We start from the raw sequence: 26,109 nt of genomic DNA, 5'->3' as shown, positions 1-26,109 counted from the left end.
ATTTTGCCTTTTGGCTGCTTGACCAAAGACTACATCCAAGTCCTGGGTTTGACTGCTCAATTGACTGAGGGATACTTGTGGGGGAAAATGGAGAAAAATTGCATGTTGCAAAACCAATGATTATTAGTGACCTAGTTTAGGACTCTACAGTATACAAATTTGCAATGCTATATGCTGCTTTCATCAGATCATTTTAATTTTGCTGTTCAAAACCTTTGTGAACTCGGCTTGTTTATTTTCAGAGCTTTGTGCCCAATCATCAATTTCCACAAAAATACCATCCCATTGGACAGCAAAGTGCACCTGTTATGGCATCCAAGACAGCGCAGGGATTGTTTGGGCCCCCTTACCAACTTTCCCCATGGAGGTAGACCCTTATTGTCATAGCATGTTCCTCACTGTACCTCTGCTTAAAACATAAAGCAGAGTCCAAGACATTATGGCCCCAACAGAACCGCTTGTACTGGTTACAGCACCTGCCCAAAACACTAAATCCAGCCCCACACTGAGCAACTTCACTCCTCAAAGGCCTGACTAAGGCTGCGATTTCACCAGCGGAGGCGGGATCGCGGCAGGAGGGGTAATTGACAGGTTCCGGTCCCGCTCCCGGCTGCAACCGCTCTGTAAAAAGGATTTTCTGTTAATAGGGCTTGTTAAGCCCACCCTGTGGGGTTCCTGGCCAATTAAAAGGAAGCGGGTCTGATGACCTCATTTGATGACTTGTCATCAGCCGGTTTCGACCTGAAATGTTGACTCTTTCTCTCTCCGGATGTTGCCTGGCCTCCTGAGTTTTTCCAACGTCTTCTGTTGTTATTTCGGATTTCCAACATCCGCAGTATTTTGCTATCATATTCCTTAAAGGGACCATTGCCGCATTCATTTTGACAGTTGTGCTGTCCATGTTCTGCAGCATTGAGGTGTTGCAAACACTGACAAGCACTGCACAAAGGTGCACGGCTGCACCCAGGCACTCGCATGACTCCCTCCACAGCACGCAGGGAGGTTCTCTTCCTTTCCAAGGGCGGAAGAGACCGCCCCAGGACACCAACACAGCCTGGTTGAACATTGCACAGGAGGACAAAAGCAGGGATGTCGTCGGGAGGACCAGGCTGCAGTGGCGCAAACCTTTTGATGATCTCAGTAGATCACAAAACGTTACTGCAAAGCCACACTCAACCTCATATAGCTGTGTCACTCATCACACCCCCATAACTCTGCCTTCTCTACCCTACTGCTGCACATCCTCACACCAACTTTCCTTGCACCTCCGCCCATCCCTCTCTATCTACATTATCACGTTCCCATCTCATTAGCCACCCCTCACACGCACCCTCATCCTAATCCAATCATACCAACTAACAACACACAAGGGTAGGCACTTGGGTGTTTTATGCAATGTTCATGTAAATTTTCAGTTAATGTGTTGTCAAACATTGAAATCTTTATTTTCAAAACTTTGCCTTATTGTACAGATCTGTGCTAACCTTTGGAAGTGTCTTAGTGAGTTGCAGTGAATGGTGAGACATAACAGTGGTAAATAATGTGGTAAAATAGAAAAAAGCTGGCAAAATAGTAGTTAACGATCACTTACCAAGCAGTTAAGTATCTTAAATGCCTCCCCACCGCTTGGTGTCGGGTCTGTTTTGAAATCGCAGACCAGATACTTTGGAAATTTACATGGAAGCGGGTTTGCAGCAGGTTCCCAACCCGCTGTCAATCATTTTGATTTTTGACAGCGGACCTGCCTCCAACCCACCACTCTGAGCGCCGGCAAAATTCGTCCCTAATTTTTAGGCTATGTCCCCTAGTCCTAGATTCCCTAACCAGCAGAAATAGTTTCTCTCTACCTTATCAGTTCCCCTTAATATCTTAAACTTCCAGGGAATACAGCCATGGCTTGTGTAATCGCTCCTTTGTAATTTAGCCCTTGAGTCCAGGTATCATTCTAGTAAACCTACGCTGCACTCCCTCCAAGGCCAATAAATCCTTCCTATGGTGTAGTGCCCAGAATTGAACACAGTACTCCAGGTGTTGTCTAACCAGGGGTTTGTATAGCTGCAGCATAACCTCTAAACCCTTGTATTCCATTAGCCTTTTTGATTTTTTTGTACCTGTCCATGACATTTTAGTGATGTATGTACATGGACCCCTAAGTCTATTTGGACCTCCACTGCTTTCTTTTCATCACTTTATATTTAAAAAATGTATTCACGGGATGTGGGCATTACTGGCAACAGCAGCATTTATTGCCCATCCCTAATTGCCCTTGAGGAGGTGGAAGTGAGCCACCTTCTTGAACTGCTCAGTCCATGAAACATAGAAGATAGGAGCAGGAGTAGGCCATTCGGCCCCTCGAGCCTGCTCCGCCATTTAATGAGATCATGGCTGATCGTCCAAATTCAGTACCTTGTCCCTGCTTTCTGAGGTGAAGGTACTCCCACAATGCTGTTAGGTAGAGTGTTCCAGGATTTTGACTTGGCGACGATGAAGGAACGGCAATATATTTCCAAGTCAGGATGATGTGTGACTTGGAGGGAAACTAGGAGGTGATGTTGTTCCCATGCACCTGTTGCCCTTGTCTTTTTAGGTGGTAGAGGTCGTGGGTTTGGGAGGTGTTGAAGAAGCCTTGGTGAGTTGCTGCAGTGCATTTTGTAGATGGTACTGCAGCCACGGTATGCCGGTGGTGGAGGGAGTGAATGTTTAAGGTGGTAGGTGGGGTGCCGATCAAGAGGGCTGCTATGTCCTGGATGGTGTCAAGCTTCTTGAGTGCTGTTGGAGCTGCACTCATCCAGGCAAGGGGAGAGTATTCCATCACAGTCCTGTTTTGTGGCTGTAGATGGTTTTGGGGAGTCCGGAGGTGAGTCAATGGTCACAGAATACCCAGCCTCTGACCTGATCTGATCTTGTAGCCACAGTATTTATGGGGCTGGCCCAGTTGAGTTTCTGGTCATCAGTGACCCCCAAATGGTGGATTTGATGTTAAATGTCATGCATGGCAGGGTGGTTAGATTCACTCTTGTTAGAGATGGTCATTGCCTGGCATTTGTCCTGTGAATGTTGCTTGTCACTTATCAGCCCAAGTCTGGATGTTGTCCAGGTCTTGCTGCATGCGGGTATGGATTGCTTCATTATCTGAGGAATTGTGAATTGAACTGAACACGCTGAAATCGCCACTTCTGCCCTTATGATGCAGGGAAGGTCATTGATGAAGCAGCTGAAGATGGTTGAGCCTAGGACACTGCCCTGAGGAACTCCTGCAGCGATATCCTGGGGCTGAGATGATTGGCCTCCAACAACCACAACCATCTTCCTTTGTGCTAACTCCTTTATTGGTGTTCTATCAAAGTCCTTTGTGATGGATTAGTTCATTAACGAAATGTCAAAATGAAGTAGCAGACAAATGAATTATATGTAAAAATGAGTACAAATTACTGGACCAAAATCAGTCAACAGAAGGCCATATGTTTGCTGCTTTAACTGCAGCAAAACCTCGCTGGTGAGATGTATTATGCTATTACAGGGCTCTAATTATGTACATGTTTTGATTGAATAAGTGCCTAGAAATAATGGACGCTATAACTTTAACCCTCCATCAGTAATAACAAATAATCAGTTTTGGAGAATAATGGCCTGTGTTTTAAATAGACTCGCAGGTGACTGACCTCAGAAGACCTTTTGGTCAGCTGATTACTGAGTAGTTAGCCTGTGCCATTTATTATTCCAGTCACGTACAATAGAAAGAGTAAGAATGTGGTTTCTGATTAATTGACCTTCTACATATTGTATGGTTACAATCACCAATAAGGGCATGTCACTGACTTGTTCTGTCATATACTTGTATATAATGCCGCAAGATTTCTTAATGGCATTGCTCAGTGATTCAGATAATACCCTGAGGTTTGATGGCTGCAGTGTGACATTTACAGGGAATTGATGCACTACAGAAGGCTTTTAATATATATAAGCCTCATGCATCCATCACACACTAAATACTGTACTTTGTAACACAAGCAAAATCTTTTTTTAAATGCCAGATATGGACCAAAAGGCTGAACTTTATATGGAATAATAACTATCTAATTGACTGTGGCACTTTATAAGTAACTATGATTTCTGCATTTGCAATTTGAAACAGTGGCCTTAACCTGCCCCCCTTCCCCTCTTTCTACCCCCCCCCCCCAAAACAGCTAAATATCACAAGCACACAGCTCCAAAGCCACAGCGATGCGCCACTATATAAAAAAAAAAAATCAAGTAATGGAAAGTGATTATGTAACTAATTAAGAGGGGTCCCATTGAGTTAACCCAAAAGAGTAAAACATAAGAAATGGAGAGAGACTGCAGAGTGCTGCGGTACACAGGGATCTGGGTGTCCTCGTCCATGAAACACAAAAAGTTAGCATGCAGGTACAGCAAGTAATTAGGAAGGCTAATGGAATGTTGGCCTTTATTGCAAGGGGGATGGAGTATAAAAGTAGGGAAGTCTTGTTGCAACTGTACAGGGCGCTGGTGAGACCACACCTGGAGTACTGCGTACAGTTTTGGTCTCCTTATTTAAGGAGGGATATACTTGCATTGGAGGCAGTTCAGAGAAGGTTCACGAGGTTGATTCCTGGGGTGAAGGGGTTGTCTTATGAGGGAAGGTTGAGCAGGTTGGGCCTATACTCATTGGAGTTTAGAAGAATGAGAGGGGATCTTATTGAAACATACAAGATTCTGAGGGGGCTCGACAGGGTAGATGCTGAGCGGATATTTCCCCTCATGCGGTCATAGTTTCAGAATAAGGGGTCGCCCATTTAAGACGGAGATGAGGAGGAATTTCTTCTCTGAGGGTCGTGAATCTTTGGAACTCTTTACCCCAGAGAGCTGTGGAGGCGGAGTCGGTGAATATATTCAAGGTGGAGATTGACAGATATTTGAACTACAGGGGAGTCGAGGATTATGGGGAACAGGCAGAAAAGTGGAGTTGAGGCCAAGATCAGATCAGCCATGATCTTATTGAATGGCGGGCAAGGCTCGAGGGGCCAAATGGCCTCCTGCTCCTATTTTTCTTATGTTCTTAGGCAGTTCACAAATAATATCTTTCCCTCCTCCCCTTCCCCTAAAAAATACTTTATGGGATCAACTGTAAGAAAACTTGCATTTATATAGTAGCTTTCACGACCCATCCACAGGATATCCCAAAGTGTTTTGCAGCCAATAAATTCCTTTTGAAGTGTAGTCACTGTTATGTGGCAAACACAGCAGCCAATTTGCACACCTCAAGGTCCCAGAAACTGCAATGAAATGAATGACTAGTTTTGGTGGTGGTGTTTGAGGGATGAATGTTGACTAGGACACCAGGAGAACTTATGTTATTCAAAAAAGTATCATGGGATCATTTGCATCCAGCTGAACAGTCAGGACTCTGGCTTAAAGATGGCACTTTCAACAGTGCCGCTTTCCCTCAGGACTGCATTGGGCCAAATGGCCTCCTATGATTGCTCGCTGAAATTATGTGGGAGGCACTGAACTCTTTAAGTAAATATTTAACCTTGCTGATTTAACCACTATTCCTTGTGGGCCTGAATCTGAAAGCTATACAAGGTTCAGATATCCGTGGAAGTGTTGTGACAATCAGAGGTCTGTCTGGAAAGAAATATACTATATATTTTCATGACAATCTGTGTCATTATTAGTACTGTAACATCCTTAAAAATGGTTTTCAGTGCCAGTTGGTTGAGGACAGCCCACCTGTTTGAGTGGGATGAAACAGATCTAAATCCTTGAAGCGTATTGCAGACCACAAACATTATCAACCATTCCGTCATAGAGGAATATTCTCACCCATTGGGACACTGATACTTTGTTCTACAAAGGTATTAAATACTGAGTCAGGAAACTTGTCAGGCTGTCTTTGTGCCTTTGAACCCTATTCTGATTGACAGGTGCAATTAATTGTGGAAAATTATCTATTAATCTTTGTGACAGTTTGAAAGGGTTGGCTTATATGGGTATATAAACAGTGAGTAACGAGTGGCTAATTGACTGCAGGGGCCAAAGTTGTCTTTGATTGACATCCAAGCATGCACATTTCCCAGCAGGAGTTTTTTTTATTTGTTCTGGGGATGTGGGCGTCGCTGGCAAGGCCAGCATTTAGTGCTCCTCCCTAATTACCTTCGAGAAGGTGGTGGTGAGCCGCTTTCTTAAACCGCTGCAATCCATGAGGTGAAGGTACTCCCACCGTGCTGTTAGGTCGGGTGTTCCTGGATTTTGACCTAGCGACGATGAAGGATCGGCGATATATTTCCAAGTCAGGATGGTGTGTGACTTGGAGGGGAACTTGCAGGTGGTGGTGTTCCTATACACCTGCTGCCCTTGTCCCAGGTGGTAGAGGCCGTGGGTTTGGGAGGTGGTGTCGAAGAAAGAGGAGTTTCCAGATAGCAATTACCAATCAGGAGCAGGAACTGAGGCTGATTTTTCCCTCTCCTTGGCTCGGGAGACTGACACCACTTGTAATGGTGGATTGCTACCTGGCAGTGATCCATTAACTCAGCAAGGTCCAGAGATAAAATCTTAAATCTTCCTGTTCTCTGCGTGGTGCACCTACCTATTGAGCCATCAAGGAACGTCACATACAAAGTAACACAAAAAAAAGGAAGTGCGGGGAGGGAGTAAACTCGTTCTTATTAAAGGGTTATTAAAATTAATTTTCTTCTGCATGCAGCAGTTATTGAGAAATTGAATATTTCAGCCTTTCAACAGTGTCTGTTAAACCAATAACTGAGAGCAACCACAACAACTTGCATTTATATAGCGTCCTTAATGTAGTAAACCATCCCAAGGCACTTCACAGGAGTGTTATCGAACAAAATTTGACACCGAGCTACCTTGGTTTCATATTTGACCCTGAAATGAGCTTCTGACCACATATCCGCAGCATAACAAAGACCGCCTACTTCCACCTCCGTAACATCGCCCGTCGCCACCCTTGCCTCAGCTCATCCGCTGCTGAAACCCTCATCCATGCCTTTGTTACCTCTGGACTTGACTATTCCAAAGCACTCCTGGCTGGCCTCCCACATTCCACCCTACGTAAACTTGAGGTCATCCACAACTCGTCTGCCGGTGTCCCAACTTGCACCAAGTCCCATTCGCCCATCACCCCTGTACTCATTGACCTACATTGGCTCCTGGTTAAATAGCGCCTCGATTTCAAAATTCTTATCCTTGTTTTCAGATCCCTCCATGGCCTCGCTCCTTCCTATCTCTGTAATCTCCTCCAGCTCTCCCTCTGCCCGAGATATCTGTGCTCTAATTCTGTCCTCTTGAGCATCCCTGATTATAATTGCTCAGCCTTTGGTGGCCGTGCCTTTTGTTGCCTAGGCCCAAAGCTCTGGAATTCCCTGCCTAAACCTATCTGTCTCGCTACCTCTCTTTCCTTCTTTAAGACGCTCCTTAAAACCTACCTCTTTGACCAAGCTTTTGATCATCTGCCCTAATTTATCCTATGTGGATCGGTGTCAAATATTTTGACTTAAAATACTCCTGTGCAGCGCCTTGGGATGTTTTGCTATGTTAAAGGCACTATATAAATTTGTTGTTGTTGTAAGGAGATATTAGGGCAGATGACCAAAAGGTTGGTTAAAGAGGTAGGTTTTAAGGAGCCATGTAACGATACCATATAATGACTACAGCAAAGCATTAAAGGGTTTTTATTGGAATTTTGCACCTGGTATTGTTGCAGAGTTGTGCTTGTTTTTGTTGCATAACAGCAGTATATGCAGTTATAATTTTCTTCAGAGATCCCTTAAATGGAGCTCCCCCAATGGTTTAGTGAGGTTATCCGATCACTAGCTGAGTTAAACAAACCAATAAATTTCAAGACTCAATTCCCCAATCTTGCTGAATTATCTATTGTCATCAGAAAGACGTTTTACCCCTCCACCCCCACGTTGGGCCAGATGCACTGCAGCAACTCGCCAAGGCTTCTCCGGCAGCACCTCCCAAACCCGTGATCTCCACCACCGAGAAGGACAAGGGCAGCAGGCGCATGGGAACACCATTACCTCCAAGTTCCCCTCCAAATCACATACCATCCCTACTTGCACATATATCGCTGTTTCTTCATCGCCGCTGGGTCAAAATCCTGGAACTCCCTCCCTAACAGCACTGCGAGAGTACCTTCACCACATAGACCGCAGCAGTTCAAGTAGATGGCCCACCACCAACTTGTCAAGGGCAACTAAGTATGCCAGCAATGCCCATATATAACAAGAATGAATAATAAAGATTCCCTATCCCCATTACTATCCAATAACTCTTGCTGTGCGCATGTGGTGACGGGAGACTTGTCTATAGTGCCCCTCGGGATTTGGACAAGTATTAGCAGCTGATCAAAGAGTGTCAGCATGGATTTGTGAAGGGTAGGTTATGCCTGACTAAAATAGATGAATTTTTTGAGGAGGTCATTAACATGGTGAATAGGGGATTGTCTGGATATGGTTTATATGGACTTCCAGAAAGAATTTGATAAGAACTAAAAACAGAAAATGCTGGAAATACTCAGCAAGCCAGGCAGCATCGGTGGAGAGAGAAACAGAGTTAACATTTCAGGTCGATGACTTTTCGACAGAACTGAATAATTTGATAAGGTTTCGCACAAGAGATTATTAGCAAAAGCATTAGTAAAAGCGCATGGAATTGAAGGCAATCTTCGGGCATGAGTTGATAATTGGTTGGGAGGCAGGCGTTAAGAGTAGGGATAAAGGGAACATTCTGTGATTGGCGGAATATAACAAGTGGTGTTCCCCAGGGATCTATACTCGGGCCTCAGCTTTTCACCATACTTTATCAATGAATTGGATTAAGGAATAGAGAATTGTATCCAAGTTTGCAAATGACACTAAGTGAGGAGGCACAATAAGTTGTGTAGATAGAAGCAGAAATTTACAAAGGAACATAGACAGATTAAGTAAGTCCGCTAAACTGTGACAGATGGGAGTTCATTGCGGTGAAGAGCGAGGTCATCCACTTTGGATTCAAGAAAAACAAATTGGAATATTTTCTTAATGGCGAGAATGATACCAGGGATAAAAGATTAAATTATACGGACAAGTTGCATAAACTTGGCTTGTAGTCTCGAGTTTAGAAGATTGAGGGGTGATCTAATTGAGGTGTTTTAAAATTATAAAGTTCAAGGGCTAACAATCTTTAAAATTAAAGCTAGGCCACTCGGGGAATTAAATCAGGAAGTGCCTTTTCACACAAAGGGTAGTGGAAATCTGTAACTCCCACAAAGGTTGCGTCAATTGAAATTTTCAAGACTGAGATCAATAGATTTTTGTTAAGTAAGGGTATCAAGGGATATGGAACAAAGACGGGTAAATGGAGTTGAGACACAGATCATCCGTGATCTGATTGAATGGTAGAACTGGCTCAAGGAGCTGAATGGCCTACTCCTGTTCCTAGAATTTAATAGATGCCAACTCTTACTTGGCCAGTTGGAGGACACCTGCAAGGGGATAAGTGGAGAGAAAAATATATGTTTTTAAAAGCCAGAAGATAAAAATTCATAAGATTACAGATATGGTTATTTCTATTACAATAATAGTGCTCATTCTGTTGGGTAACTATCACCTAATGCAGAGTAACATTTGATCAATGGAGCTGGTCCTGGTACACAGAGAGCTGTAGTTACAATATAGAATACACTACACAAAGACCGCACAAAGTGGAGAAGAAGCATCCGGGAAGGCGCCGAACACCTCGAGTCTCTTCGCCGGGAGCAAGTGGAAGCCAAGCGCAAGCAGCGCACGTCAACCCAAGCACCCCACCCACCTGCCCCTTCAACCACCGTCTGCCCCACCTGTGACAGAGACTGTAGGTCCTGCATTGGACTCATCAGTCACCTGAGAACTCATTTTTAATGTGGAAGCAAGTCATCCTCGGTTCCACCTAAGAAGAAGATAGAATGCACTAATTACATCTGTTTGAACCTTGTCTTCTGACTACTAGACTGTAATTAAACAAATGCAGTGCACAGAGCAAGTAGAATTCAGATTCATAATACATTGCTAATTTTGCAGTCAGTCATTGCTGATACAGTTTCCATCTCTGGAACAGAGATTGTAGGCAGGTATCACAGCAGTCCACTCCACTGGAGATTGTTGCCGTGGTACAACAATTGACCTGGCCAAGTCAAAGCCCATGTGTCACCTCATCCAAGTGTGCTTCCAGTTAACTAATGAGAGCGACACTTTCAGAAGGTGTGATGTGAGGCTGTTGGCTTGGCCTTCTGTGCATTGGGGGGGAAAGGCTTTGTAGAGGGAATTGGAGCCCAAACCCACGAGGAAATATGAATAAAACATTTAACTTTGTCAATCAGTGCTATAAATGCAAATCTTAGACAATACTAGTGTTTGTGTTAGTGTGTTCCATTGGAGCTTTTGTATATAGAATGTGGATGTAGCACACAATTTCTTTAAAAACAATGCTCCTTGCCTTGCAGAATAGTTATTTTGAGTGAAGTGTGAAAACCAGAAGCAGCTGGGGGCAGATTTAAAAGGATGGACTGGAAGAGGAGGGGGTTTTAGTGTTCACACCTTAGTATAAAAAGTTTTGATAGCAACTGGTGGGACACCAACTGTCAGAGAATAGAAAAATAAAGACAAGACTGAGAGTGAAAGGCTGAGAGTCGAAGATCATTGACTTATTGAAGCCAGGGGTACTTCTAGCAGGTTGGTAATGTTTCATTGCTTCACATTTTTGTAGCTGGAGATGTTATGAAGAGTGGGTTCTTTTCTCTGTTCCAATGTGAATGTTCACGCAGTTGTAACCTTAGTGAGGTCCCCAATGTTAAATTAGTGCACTGTAAATAAAGCACAGATAATGAGTCCACTGGTGTTATCCATTGATAAAAGCAATGAATAAAATCAGAGAGAATCATTGTAGTCCAATTTATTTCCATAGTTAAATTTTAAAGATTTGAAACAATTGAATTGTGGAACGCAAACAAAATCTCAACTTTAATGATCATTTTATCTAAGAAGGACTTTGCTTATCCTTTTGACCAAGGATCAGAAGTCAGCAGTTGCAAATGCTATGTACAGAGCTCCGAAAGGGGTTGAAAGATCCCGTAGTGTTAAATTAAAAAGTGTAGAAAGTCAATGTGCTCGAGGTCCAAAGGAGCGAGTCACTTGTACCTGCCTGCTCCAGTGGCCTGAATGGAGTTATTGTATTTTTCCCCATTTTCTTCCCCAGTCGGTGGTGACACAAAACAAAGTACAATTCCATATGACCTGGGACTCTTTGGGGTGGGGGGAGAACCTTACCCAAGTATTTAAGCTTAAACAGTGACGGACAACAGGCCAATACTTGGGGAGGGGGAGGTCAAGCCCACTGATGTCCTCTCCCATCAGTCACATACTTCCAAAATTCTATAGACTCTGGAACAATTCCCATGGATTGGAGGGTAGCTAATGTTACCCCACTATTCAAAAAAGGTGGTAGAGAGAAAACGGGGAATTATTGACCGGTAAGCCTGACATCGGTAGTGAGGAAAATGCTAGAGTACATTATAAAAGATGTAATAACAGAGCACTTGGAAAACAGCGACAGGATCGGACAAAGTCAACATGGATTTACAAAAGGTAAATCATGCTTGACTACTGGAATTTTTTGAGGATGTAACTGGTAAAATAGATAAGGGAGAACCAGTGGATGTGGTGTATTTGGACTTTCAGAAGGCTTTCGATAAGGTCCCGCCTAAGAGATTAGCGTGCAAAGTTAAAGCACAGGGGATTGGGGGGTAAGGTATGGTCTTGGATAGAGAACTGGTTGACAGTCAGGAAGCAAAGAGTTGGAATAAATGGGTCTTTTTCAGAGTGGCAGGCAGTGACTAGTGGGGTACCGCAGGGATCGGTGCTAGGACCCCAGCTATTCCCAATACTGTATATAAGATGTAATGGCCTAGAAATTCAGTTGCGTTTGCGCCCACTTATTGGCTATAGAGTGGTTTGCGCCGGAAGTTTTTTAGCGCCCGAAATTCAGTTGGTCCCTAACATCGGCGTTAGCCGGTAGCGCTGCGCCGGCACCGATGACGTCATCGGTGTGCGCAGCGCCCCCGTTCCAATGCTATTCCGTGCCGATGGCCAAATTCAGTTGCGGCCACCTCGCCCGTAGCGGCCGCAAACAGCGTTTGAAAAACGGTGCCTTGCAGCTCCGAGAGGCCGGCGCATAAAGGTGGAGGGGTGGCCGGCCGCTTTCCCGGCGGCCGCCTGGCCGCACCTCCCTCCCCGGACTCCTGCACCACCCCCCCGCGGCATTGGTGTCTGACTCCCACGAGCCCGGCACTTCTCCGTGGTGCCGGGCTCATTTGCCGGGGGAATCCAGCGGCGATCTCACGGCTGCAGGCAGCTCCTCCTTAAGAGGAGGAGGCCTGCAGTACCCCAGCCTGCCGCACCGCATCGGGTGCCGCAGCGGCAGCTGGACGCCTGAAACTGACTTTCATCACCCCAAACGAGGCGGCCAAACCCTGCAATAGCGCCCGCCTCCGTCTTGGGGCGGCGCAACTGAATTTCAGGTGGGCGCTACAGGAATCCGGGCGAGTGCAAAATTTCGGGCACTAAAGACCTGGCGCGGCGATACCGAATTTTTAGCCCAACATCTCCAAGTTTGCAGACGACACAAAGCTGGGTGGGCGTGTGTGCTGTGAGGAGGATGCAGAGAAACTGCAGTATGATTTGGACAGGTTGGGTGATTATACTGCATTTGCTATGCATCTGCCCAATGTGGATAAATGCGAGGTTATCCACTTCGGTGGCAAAAACAGGAAGGCAGATTATTATCTGAACGGCAATAGATTGGGAAAAGGGGAAGTGCAATGAGACCTGGGTGTCCTTGTGCGCCAGTCGCTGAAGGTAAGCATGCAGGTGCAGCAGGCGGTTAAGAAGGCAAATGGTATGTTGGCCTTTATAGCGAGAGGATTCGAGTGCAGGAGCAAGGCTGTCTTGCTGCAGTTGTACAGGACCTTGGTGAGGCCACACCTTGAGTATTGTGTGCAGTTTTGGTCGACTTATCTGAGGAAGGATGTTCTTGCCATGGAGAGAGTGCAGTGAAGACTCACCAGACGGATACCTGGGATGGCAGGAATGACGTATGAGGAGAGATTGGGTCAATTAGGCTTATATTCGCTCGAGTTTAGAAGAATGAGAGGGGATCTCATTAAAACTTATAAAATTCTAACAGGACTAGACAGACTAGATGCAGGAAGGATGTTCCCAATGGCGGGGGAGTCCAGAACCAGGGGTCACAGTCTAAGGATAAGGGGTAAGCCATTTAGGACTGAGATGAGGAATTTCTTCACCCAGAGAGTGGTGAACCTGTGGAATTCTCTACCACACAAGGCAGTTGAGGCCAATTCATTAAATATATTCAAGAAGGAGTTGGATATATTTTTTGAGGCTAAAGGGATCAAGGGATATGGGGAGAAAGCAGGGACAGGGTACTGAACTTGGATGATCAGCCATGATCTCATTAAATGGTGGAACAGGCTCGAGGGGCCGAATGGCCTACTCCTGCTCCTATCTTCTATGTTTCTATGCCCACCGTTTCTAGCAGAACGGTGATCTGTGGCGGTGTTTTTTTATCCTCTTCAAAATTTTTACTTCAGCATTTCACCGTTGGCCCCGCTGAGATGAGCTCACTCAGTATTAGAACAAGGATTGTGCTCAATGCCACCAAAATCCCCACCCTGGCCAGAGAAAGGTGCCGGGGAGAGCGGGGGTGGGGGTGGATGGAATATCACTAAATACCTGGCAACCCAAGTGAACTGTCAGGTAACCTGTTCGGAACAAGTTTTTAAGGAAGGTTTTTTAAAAAAAAAAAATCAATTTTGCTCAGCTACAAGCATATCGATTATGATGGCCTTGGAGAAATACCAGCAACCTAGGCCATTATCATCCCTGGCCAAACAAGGAGCATCCAGGGTAAAAAACCTTGTGGAGAGAAGGGGGGGGGGGGAAATCACAAAAACCAGGAAAAATGGATGAGTTACTGTGTCAAAGAAAGTGTCAGGAAGACTGTCCGATTCTTTAGATGCTAATACTTTATTTAGAGTTACAAAGCATGGATTAATAGGTACTTTTATAAGCTTACAATAGCAACAACATGAGCATAGCAAGGCATTTTATCATACAGTGCTCAATTCCATTCAGTGTGGAAATGAACCTTTAAACAATTTATCATTGCGTTACAACGGGTCTGTAAAAATAGTTTTGGACATTGCCTGCCTGGTATTCATCATTTATAGTGTTCCTTCTATTTTGGACACAGTCTGTATTTGAAATCCTTTATTGTGAATATATGACTGACCCTTGAAGGATGAAGATAGTTATGAATTATAGCCACACTATAAATGTTTTTCCAGCTTTACAGGGAATGGTATTCATTTGAAAAGGACGTGAGGGGGAATTGGAGAATGAAATGCATCTTCGATTGTGCCAGAAGATTTTTTTTTTTTTTTTTTTTAATTTGTGCTAGGTAATGCTCCACCTGACTGTCCATGACCCATTCCTTTTGGGCCAAAGTTCCTCGCATAGCAAGCTGCAACAGGAAGAAAGAATAATGTTAATTGTTTAAAAAACAAATTTTTTAAAAAGGTGTTGATCAAATCACTTGCAATAAAGTAACATTCTGTTGATGCCTTTAATATGGTTATTGGAATCTATTCTACTACAACTACTAATGCTGCTAGAACCACATTTATTTCGTTAGTTGTTAGGTGATCTATCCAACTATGTGTCAGACTGAGATGCAACACAAAGATGATGCAACTCATCATTCTACTTCCTGATCAAAAAGGTGTGTTCTTGTGTAATGCAGGTCAGTGAGCTCACCCCAACTCTGAACACTTAATTATTTCAATAGTGGAATACAATATGCATAACAACAAAGTGACAAGATAATCATTTGGCACATGTGGTGTAATATTACAGCACGAGATTGACGTTAAACAGGTTACACATTAGCGCAGTTTGTTTATGGGGACAACACGCACAGAACAATTGTGACTTTAGATATCAAGAAAGAACCGACTTGCACTTATGTAGCGCTTTAATCACATTGCTAAGAAATGTCCAAAACACTTCACCTACACTTGATTACTTTGAAATGCAACCAGTGTTATCTTATGATGTGGGTAAACACAGCTGCCACCTTGCACGCAGCATAATCTCACAAACAGCAGAGAGATGAATGATTAGTTGAGCTATTTTTGACAGTGTTGATTGAGGGAGGAATGCGCTCCAGGACTGCGGGAGAATTCCTCGCTGCTCTGCAAAATGAAGCCACGGGAACTTTTGACATCCGCCTGAACCATCAGAAGGAGCCTCAGCTTAAGGTCCCATCGGAAGGACTCCTGCTCTGACAATGCGGCACTCCCTCAGTACGGCCCTGGAGTGTTGGCCTGGATTATGAAAGATTCAACTGTTTCTAGTCTGCCATCATTACCAACAACAAATAGCTCTCCAATTCCAAGTGACATATGCAGCACCCTTAGCAATTCATCTACTGCAAGGTGCCAGAGGCAGCATTTCTGTTGGTTGGTCTGAACTGTCAACAAACTGAATAATGTACTGTAGCTAATATAATGAAGGGAACAGATTGTATTCCAGTTGACAGTTTGTTTCAATTGAATAGGGAGGACCAGGGGTCACAAATTCAAGTTGTATAAGGCCAGATCTAGGTTAGATGTCAGGAGGTGGTTCTTTTCCCAGAGAATAGAGGACCTGAGGAACAGGCTGCTGTCTCGTGCGGTGGATGCGGACTCGCTGAATTCCTTTAAGTGAGAGCTGGACCTGTTTTTGGCTGGGGCGGAGATCACCTCTTACAGAAGGTAGGCACTGCAGGGAATTCAGGGCCAGAGTGATCTCCTGGACTAGTTCTGATCGCCTAGATGGGTCGGAGAGGAATTTCCCAGATTTTTTTCCCCCAAGTTGGCTTGGATTTTTAATCGTTTTTTTTTTGCCTCTCCCAGTAGATCACATGGTTTCGAGTGAGGTGGAGTGCATATGTTAGGACATACAAGGTATCTCAATTGTGTGGGAGAGGCTCTATGGACCAGAGGGCCTTCACCTGTCCGTCGTCATATGTTCCTAAACACCGATGTGAAAAAAGAGTCACTTCCCATGCAGTGTTTCCTGTAAGGTGCGCGGCTGCACACTGCTCCAGGGAACCCGTGCAGCCGGCTTGCTGGCATTTCAAAGTAAAGACCGCACATGTGCGGTATTTTGAATGGCCCTTAAAAAGGACCACACAGGGCCAAAAAAACTGCAGGGAACATAGCTCCCATGTCTACTAATTCCAAACAATACAAATAGGTTTTCTTTGTGAGGAGAAATGGATGGTGACAAACTCCTGCAAGGTTTGATCCACTGAATGCACTACATTGTAAAGGACTACTATGCATAACAGTCTTAATTCAACTGGTTTTCTCCTTTACAAGAAGCAGAGAATTTTACATTTGGCCTTACCTTTACAGTAGATTTCTCCATCTTTATCTGTGACAGTTGTGGATTCCAGGCTCTTGCCACACAGTGCACAGCGAAAACAGGTTTTGTGCCATGCCTGCGATTTAATGAAGTGAAGATTACAAAGATTTATTGGGCAATTACTTCTAGTTTTAATCAATAACAGCAATATGCATTTATATAGTGTCCTTAACGTAGTGAAACGTCCCAAGTTGCTTTACAGGAGCGTCAGTCAAAAAAAATCAATTAATTTGTGATCACTTCACTGTCTCTACTTCTGTCTTCCCAGCAATGAGAAAAATAATCTGCATTCGTCTTGCATTTACTTTGGGCAACCAGCTGCATCCTTATCAAACTATACATGTAACATGCTAGCCTTGTACCTGGGGATGAAGAACAGTGGAAGCACCCTATTATTCCCCAACACAACAATGTCTTTCCAAGAAAACAAAACACTTTCACGGATTGTATCATAGCATTGAAGTACTTGGCAAACCAAAAAAAAAAATGGCGCGCAAAATATCTGTATAAATATTGGCTCCCTTTTCCTTAATATTCTTATACACTTTTCACCTAAAGGCATATAAATCGTTCAAGTCTCACATATATAATTTGTTGTGCGTGTTCATCATGGCACTCTTACGCTAGATTGATTTTTAACCAAGAGTTTATTGTGGTAAGTTCTCAGGTAGTATTTTGAGCCCTGCTGGAATGGCAGTTTCTGGAGATATCCCACCACCTCAATACTGTGTTAACATTCGTTCCATTTGTAAGACAACAGTAGGCACACATCCGACAAAATGGCTGTTTAAATTAAGTGTTGCTGCAGTTAAACAGCCCAACTGATCTACGCTGGTGGTTATGCTCCACACGAGCCTCCTCCCACCCTATCTGCATATCCTCCTGTTCCTTTCGCCCTCATGTACTTATCTAGGTTCCCTTCAAAAGCATCTATGCAATTAAACAGTGGTTTCAGAATATAACCAAACTGGCTATAGATCCCTAGAATGTATCCATTTTCTTCAATTTATTCTCGAGTGACCTTCACTTTAGATCTGGCGGCAGGCAACCTGCTCCCGAGGAGCCAGTATCAGGGAGTTGTGAAAGTGGGCCAATGTGTAAGAACTTACAGAAAATGCTGGACACACACAGATCAGTCAGCATCTGCGGAGAGAACAGAATAGTTAACGTTTCGGGATGGGGACCCTTCAAAACAGTTTGAAGAAGGGTCGCTGAACTATCCCGTTCGCTCCACAGATGCTGACTGACCTGCTGAATGTTTCCAGCATTTTCTATTTTTCTTTCAGATTTTCAGCATCTGCACTACTTTGCTTATTTACTTGGGAGAAACTCGTACCTAAAGTTTCTCCCCCCCCACCCACTCCCTACTTTGTCTCTGCTTCCAGTGTTTAACTTGCATTCAGTTGATTGCACGGCAGTGTCTGACAGTCTTTCAGCCATGTAAGGAGTTTGTGCAAGCACTCTATGGCAGAGTGTGTTGGTACACATACATGTGCTGTTGGCCTGTCCTAACTGGGATAGAGAACTGGTTGGCAGACAGAAAGCAAAGAGTTGGAATAAACGGGTCTTTTCCCGAGTGGCAGGCAGTGACTAGTGGGGTACCGCAGGGATCGGTCCTTGGACCCCAGCTATTCACAATATATATTAATGATCTAGACAAGGGAACTAGATGTAATATCTCCAAGTTTGCAGACGACACAAAGCTGGGTGGGCGTGTGTGCTGTGAGGAGGGTGCAGAGAAACTCCAGGATGATTTGGACAGGTTGGGTGATTGGGCAGAAGCATGGCAGGTGCAATATAACGTGGATAAATGTGATGTTATCCACTTTGGTGGCAAAAACAGGAAGGCAGATTATTATCTGAATGGCAATAGATTGGGAGAAGGGGAAGTGCAACGAGACCTGGGTGTCCTTGTGCACCAGTCACTGAAGGTAAGCATGCAGGTGCAGCAGGTGGTTAAGAAGGCAAATGGTATGTTGGCCTTCGTAGCGAGAGGGTTTGAGTACAGGAACAAGGATGTCTTGCTCCAGTTGTACAGGGCCTTGGTGAGACCACACCTCGAGTATTGTGTGCAGTTTTGGTCGCCTTATCTGAGGAAGGATGTTCTTGCCATGGAAGGAGTTCAGCGAAGATTCACCAGGCTGATACCTGGGATGGCAGGAATGACGTATGAGGAGAGATTGGGTCGATTGGGCTTGTACTCGCTGGAGTTTAGAAGAATGAGAGGGGATCTCATTGAAACTTATAAAATTCTGACAGGATTGGACAGACTAGATGCAGGATGTTCCCGATGGTCGGGGAGTCCAGAACCAGGTGTCACAGTCTAAGGATAAGGGGTAGGCCATTTAGGACAGAAATGAGGAGGAATTTCTTCACCCAGAGTGGTGAACCTGTGGAATTCTCTACCACAGAAGGCAGTAGAGGCCAATTCATTAAATATATTCAAGAAAGGAGTTGGATATATTTTTTGAGGCTAAAGGGATCAAGGGATATGGGGAGAAAGCAGGGACAGGGTACTGAACTTGGATGATCAGCCATGATCTCATTAAATGGCAGAACAGGCTCGAGGGGCCGAATGGCCTACTCCTATCTTCTATGTTTCTATCTAACCACTGGTTGGTTGTGATTTGCATATACATGAAGTCCACAGGCCTCGCACTCATTTTATAATGGATTACAGAACAGCACAGAAACAGGCCATTCAGCCCAACTGATCTACGCTAGTAGATATGCTCCACACAAGCCTCCTCCCACCCTATCAACATATCCTTCTATTCCTTTCTCCCTTATGTACTTATCCAGCTTCCCCTTAAAAGCATCAACACTATTCATTGCAACTACTCCATGCAGTAGCAAGTTCCACATTCTAACCACTGTTTCAACAACAACTTGCATTTATATAGTGCCTTTAATTTAGTAAAACATCCCAAGGTGCTTCACAGGAGTATTATCACAGGAGTATTATCAAACAAAATTCGACACCGAGCCACATAAGGAGATAGTAGGACAGAGGTAGGCTTCAAGGAGTGTCTTAAAAAGGAGAGAGAAGTAGAGGCGGAGAGGTTTAGGGAGGGAATTCCATAGCTTAGGGCCTAGACAGCTGAAGGAACACCTGCCAATGGTGGAGCAATTAAAATTGGGGATGCGCAAGAGGCCAGAATTAAAGTGCAGAGATCTCGGTGGGCTGGAGGAGGTTACAGTGATGGGGAGGTGCAAGGCATTGGAGAGATTTGAAAACAAGGATGAGAATTTTTTTTTTTTATAAAATCGAGGTGCTACCAGACCAGGAGTCATAGGTCGGTCAGCAAGCACAGGGGTGATGGGTAAACGGGTCTTGGTGCAAGATACGGGCAGCAAAGCTTTGAATGAGCTCATGTTTATATAGGGTGGGAGATTTTTCCTGTAAAGATTTACACTGATCGACCTGGACACATTTCTACATTTGCCAGTGACTGATCGGCCCAATTGAAATGATGTGGCAGGTTGTCCTGGCCACTGGCAGGAACTCAATTCAATTTGCAGCTAATCCTGTTGGAGTTGCATAACAACTTATTTTAACATGCTGTGTGAAATTCATGAGTATTTTAAATACAATGAAACTTTAACTAAAATGCAAGATGGGGGTGTGACCAAACTTCCAGCGAGAAGGCAGAATTTATCTTTATTTGTATCATGCTCAGTAAATGATGGGTTTATAGGCATATAAAACTGTAAATGGAAATCATGGTGGCATTAACGATTTGTTTTTTCTCCCTCAAGACAATTGACCTTTCACTTTATTTGAGGAAGGAAATGAGCTGTTAATTCAGCTCGCTCTTAAAAAGGCAAGACAGTGCATATCTAATAAAAACACACCTATATCCTGCAGCCTAATGTTTTAAGTATGTAGTAACAGTGTTTTAAAAAAACCTGTTAATTGCCTAGTATTAGCACAATTCATTCATATGCAGTGTCTGAGGACAGTGTCTCCTACGTGCAGAAAGTTGTGACACATAGAAACATAGAAGATAGGAGCAGGAGTAGGCCATTCGGCCCCTCGAGCCTGCTCCACCATTCAATGAGATCATGGCTGATCATCCAAACTCAGTACTCTGCCCCTGCTTTCTCCCCATATCCCTTTAGCCTTAAGAAATATATCTAACTCGTTCTTGAATTTATTTAATGAATTGGCCTCAACTGCCTTCTGTGGTAGAGAATTCCACAGGTTCACCACTCTCTGGGTGAAGAAATTCCTCCTCATCTCTGTCCTAAATGGCTTGCCCCTTATCCTTAGACTGTGACCCCTGGTTCTGGACTCCCCTGCCATCAGGAACATCCTTCCTGCATCTAGTCTGTCTAGTCCTGTTAGAATTTTATAAGTTTCAATGAGATCCCCTCTCATTCTTCTAAACTCCAGTGAATACAAGCCCAATCGACCCAATCTTTCCTCATACGTCATTCCTGCCATCCCAGGTATCAGCCTGGTGAATCTTCGCTGCACTCCTTCCATGGCAAGAACATCCTTCTTCAGATAAGGCGACCAAAACTGCACACATCACAGTAGAATCATAGAATAGTGCAGAAGGCGGCCATTCGACCAGTCATTCCTGCGCCGGTTCTTTGAAAGAGCTATCTAATTTCATCCCACACCCAGCTTTCCTCCCGCCCCCTAACCCCGCAAATCCTTTTCAAGTATATGTTCAATTGCCTCTTGAAAGTTCCGATGGAATCGGATTCCACCACCCTTCCAGGCAGTGCATTCCAGATCTTAACAACGCTGTGAGGAAAAAACAAAATTCTCATTTCCCCTCTAGATCGTTTGCCAATTATCTTAAATTGACATTTTAGGAGGAACTGGGGAAACATAAAATATTTTCTGAAATTAAATACATTACATTCCTAGCCAACAAATAGCACATCCAAAACCTTGCATCAAAAGTACCTCATAAATGGTCAAAATAATTTGTTCAATGCTTGGTGTTGCATTTCAGTGTCAAACTTGCACCAACAGCTATTTTTATATTTGGTTTAGTGGTGTGCCAGGGAAACCGATACAACAGGTCTTCCTTGGCAGCTGGTCTTGGCAGATCCAGCAAGATTACTTTGTGACTGCTGCCAGCTAGAAGACCAGTGTGTCTGGTGTTGGTAGAAATAGAATCCCACTAAACCCAATACAAAAATCATCCAATGGTCTTCTGAATGCTTTGCTATTGCTAGCCTACATGGAACATTCCTTGACACTTGAAGGGAGGACCGTGGTCAGAATGATAAACATTGCAAAGAGGTATTTGAAGTAACTGCACATGCACATTTAGGTAATTCCACTCCAGTCAAGAGGCTTTGCAGCTCCTGTACCAATTCCATCTCCCTCCATGGCCAGTTGTTCCAACTCACTTGCAGACGAGCAGCCACTGTGTCTTGTTTGACCCCAAGCTCACATCGGCAAGAGATCATCTCTAGAACACCACCCGCCTCACCTCAACCCCACCACAGTTCCAGTATGATCCCATCATTCTCTCAGGTGCATATTATGGGGGAGGGCGGGAAACAGTTATATTTTCTGAAATTCTGTTCCTTAAGGCCTTGCTGCCTTTCTCCCCAACTTCAGAAGTGTCCTCAAAACTTGTATCTCAGTCACTTCCACTACTTCCTGCTTTGCTCAAACATTCCCCATGTTAAGTACCTTGGGGTGTTTTAAATACATGATAGGCTCCACATAAACACAGGACAGATGAAGCCATTTTGCCAGATGAATTAGCACATTATGGAATCATTCACATTAAAAATTCTTCCAAAAAGCCTTCAATATAAAATTCTTACCTCAAAATTACTTGGGATAAAAATTACACACCAGACAGCTTTGTATCTTTATGCTGTTTACACAATACATCAGAAGTCACACATCACTGCAATAAAACCTGCAATCTTTGGTTCACAGACTGCAAGTTAGTGCTCATGTAAAGTGAATGTAAAGCAATTCAGAAGTTCTGCTCTTCTCAGAGACAGGATTTCCATTTGTCTCTTTTCTTTCCTCCCCTCCCCTCTTTCCCTGTCCCTACACTTGCTGAAAAACCAGTTACATCTCCAACTTTTTCCAGTTCTGACAAAGGGACATCAACCTGAAACATTAACTCTGTTTCTCTCTCTACAGATGCTGCCTGACCTGCTGAGTATTTCCAACATTTTCTGTTTTTGTTTGAGATTTCCAGCATCCTGCTTTTGTACCAGTGCTCAGCTGGTTGATCCATATTGCCTTGTTCTTGAATGCCCCATTTACAGTACTTTAAAAACTGTGAAATTCAATCGGTCTTGTCTCCTATAACCTTCAGCCTTTTAAAACCCAAGTTTGGTGTAACCTGATCACTACTTCCCAGTTGACCGCTCTGTCCCTTACAGTCTTGGTGGTGTCCTGCATTGTGGGCCTTAGCCCTTCATCTGGTCTCAATTTTAAAAATGCATTTTTTGTTGGAAGGGATTCCACAACATGACCTTGTTCCCTTCCTGCCAAATCCATATTGTATATTGCAAGGTGGATCCAGTAACACCAGACCGATGCACATGTACATGATAGGCGCACATGTTCAGTTGCTTTGGCAAGTGCGCCATCCCTGCAGTGCGCCAGCTTCAATGTTGGCTACAGTCTATACAGGCCAGCAATATTACAAGTTGTATACGAATAGGCTAAGCACTCAATCCACCCGTGGTCAAAATAAAAATGATTCCAAGACAACAAGCAATCGCTTTTCATAGGCATTTACCTTCATCAGTGGTGACACAACTCGAGAGGTGAAGAGTAAACCATCTCGCGAGATGTGGTATGTAAAGGGAAGGTGTGCCACCATTGCATGGTTATTACACTTTCCACCTCTTTAGTCACGTAACTGACTGACTCTCATTCCTTGGGCAGCTTATGTATGTCTTATCCCATTGTCTTCACATTATTCACACGATGGAGACCAACAAATGGAGACCAACAGGGGAGAGGGAACCTGGGCAACTTGTGCAATTCACTGTTCATATAAATCACTGATTCCACCTCCCCCCCCCCCCTTCAAAATCAGTGGAGCATGAAGAAAGGCTACTCGTAAAATACTGGAACTATTCAGTAGTACTCAACCTCAGTAATTTTATTTCCCCAAACCTTTCCTGTGAGCCGGGAACGCCTTTAACCACTGAAGGTGGTGCCAGCTCTACTATTCCAAGTCTAGGTTTTCAAACCAGGCCTTCAGGAGTGTCAGATATCTGTCTGTCCGTACCACACACCCAGAGCACAGTGTCTTGAGAATTCGGTATTTGTTGATTTATTAACCACATTATTTATTTTCCCGTGCACCAATTAAAACATTTTCTGCAAGAACAGGATAGTTTTCCTTTCGGTAGCTGTAGCTTATACTGGGATCCCCAAGAGTTTTTCAATATTTGCAGGGGGTCCCCACAAAGAGAAATATGTACGCCTTTGCTCCAAGGTCATCTACCTGCCGGGGTCAGTGTAGAACAATGTGCCAAAAAACACTGGTTGTGCACAGAACAGATTTTCCCGAGTGTCTCATTTGAGTGGATTCTGGAGGCGAACAGATGGATTTGTAACAGGGGCTTCATCAAGTCATTCTACAGCAGTAGAATAAAATTAGCATAATTTAGAGTGTGTTTATCTTGAACCAGAATTTCACTTGGATTTTTCCTATATATTTTGACAGAGGCTGCAAACTTCTTCTCTGGACTTGAAGTATTGACACCCCTCTTTTTTTTCCTCCCTACTGATTTTCTCTTCCCCTCCAAGCACAGGCTAGGACTCCCCTGGCAGAAACAGCCCTCCAGGACATACCCCAAGTTACCGTTCATAATGTGAGCTTAGCCATTGAAGGGTGAATTCATTCATTCATTCACCCTGCATTCCCAGCAGAGGGCAAGGGTTGGAGACTGGGCTACAACAACATAGCTACCATCCAGCACAGCTCCCCCCACAGGGAGTGTGGATTGGTGAATTCACCTTTAAAAAGTGTTAACACTGCAGTGAGACGAATTTGTATCCTTTTCCAATGTTCACGCAGGGATCACTAATGGTAGGAAGTGGAAAGGCCATCTGATTTTCCCTGGCTCGGATCAGCTATCAAGACAGGTGGTGTGCCTACTCCAAACAGCTCAATAAATCATGGAGCACTATGTATACTCACTGAGTCAGTGCGGGAACTCTTGCAGAAACATTCCAGTACAGCTACACCACGGACATCTACCCGACAATGTGGAAAACTGCCCAGGTATGTCCTGTCCACAAAAAAGCAGGACAAATCCAATCCGACCAATTACCACCCCTTCAGTCTACTCTCAATCATCAGCAAAGTGATGGAAGGTGTCGTCGACAGTGCTATTAAGTGGCACTTACTCACCAATAACCTGCTCACTGATGCCCAGTTTGGGTTCCGCCAAGACCACTCGGCTCCCGACCTCATTACAGCCTTGGTCCAAACATGGACAAAAGAGCTGAATTCCAGAGGTGAGGCGAGAGTGACTGCCCTTGACATCAAGGCAGCATTTGACAGAGTGTGGCATCAAGGAGCCCTAGTAAAACTGAAGTCAATGGGAGTCGGGAGGGGGGCAACTCTCCACTGGCTGGAGTCATACCTAGCACAAAGGAAGATGGTTGTGGTTGTTGAAGGTCAATCATCACAGCCCCAAGACATCACTGCTGGAGTTCCTCAGGGCAGTGTCCTAGGCCCAACCATCTTCAGCTGCTTCATCAATGACCTTCCCGCCATCATAAGGTCAGAAATGGGGATGTTCGCTGATGACTGCAGTGTTCAGCGCCATTCACAACTCCTCAGATAATGAAGCAGTCCATGCCCACATGCAACAAGTGTGATGGCATACTCTCCACTTGCCTGGATGAGTGCAACTCCAACAACACAAGAAGCTCGACACCATCCAGGACAAAGCAGCCCGCTTGATTGGCACCCCATCCACCACCCTAAACATTCACTCCCTCCACCACTGGTGTACCATGGCTGCAGTGTGTATCATCTACAAGATGCACTGCAGCAATGCACCAAGGCTTCTTTGGCAGCACCTCCCAAACCAGTGATCTCTTCCACCTAAAAAGGACAAGGGCAGCACCAACACCTTACACACCATCCGGATAGAAATATAGCACCGATCCTTCATTGTCGTTGGGTCAAAATCCTGGAACTCCCTACCTAACAGCGCTGTGGGAGCACTTTCACCATATGGACTGCAGCAGTTCAAGAAGGCGACTCACCACCACCTTCTCAAGGGCAATTAAGGATGGGCAATAAATGCTGGCTTTGCCAGCGATACCCACATCTCAGGAACTAATAAAAAAAAAACCTGTTTAGAGTGACAAGTGGGACAGGAATGAACAAAAGGAATGCTAGGATTCGACTCCTATACATAGGAGATGTTGGAGTAACAAAACCCATGGGGGAAAAATTCAGTTCATTTGTGCCTCCCGTTAGTGCCCTCTAACGGCGCGGCGTCACTAACGCCTCCCGCAAAATTCAGCGGGTGGTTAGCAGTGGCGGTAACCATTAGTGTCCCGTGCCTCCGGAGATGATGTCATCGCCGTGCGCAGCGCCCCAGCCACAAT

At 44.5% G+C, this 26,109-nt stretch overlaps 1 protein-coding gene across 7 annotated transcripts in view; it reads right to left on the bottom strand.

Moving 5' to 3' along the window:
* Window positions 1–14,068: 14,068 nt before the first annotated feature.
* The window catches only part of csrp3 (cysteine and glycine-rich protein 3 (cardiac LIM protein)), a 56,806-nt gene continuing 44,765 nt past the window's right edge, over window positions 14,069–26,109 (bottom strand). For all 7 annotated transcript variants that reach the window (XM_086008179.1, XM_086008181.1, XM_086008177.1 and 4 more), the window contains 2 exons: window positions 16,512–16,605; window positions 14,069–14,583 (listed from right to left, as the gene is read on the bottom strand). In XM_086008179.1, coding sequence (XP_085864305.1) covers window positions 14,507–14,583; window positions 16,512–16,605 — 171 coding nt within the window. In that variant the 3' untranslated portion in view covers window positions 14,069–14,506. The remainder of the gene's footprint in view (window positions 14,584–16,511; window positions 16,606–26,109) is intronic.

The sequence above is a fragment of the Somniosus microcephalus genome, chromosome 15 (assembly GCF_052327205.1).
Source record: "Somniosus microcephalus isolate GS21.2 chromosome 15, FLI_Smic_1.0, whole genome shotgun sequence".
NCBI lineage: Eukaryota > Metazoa > Chordata > Chondrichthyes > Squaliformes > Somniosidae > Somniosus > Somniosus microcephalus.
Note: the sequence above shows the minus strand (reverse complement) of the source record. Positions and strands in the feature narration are given on the sequence as shown.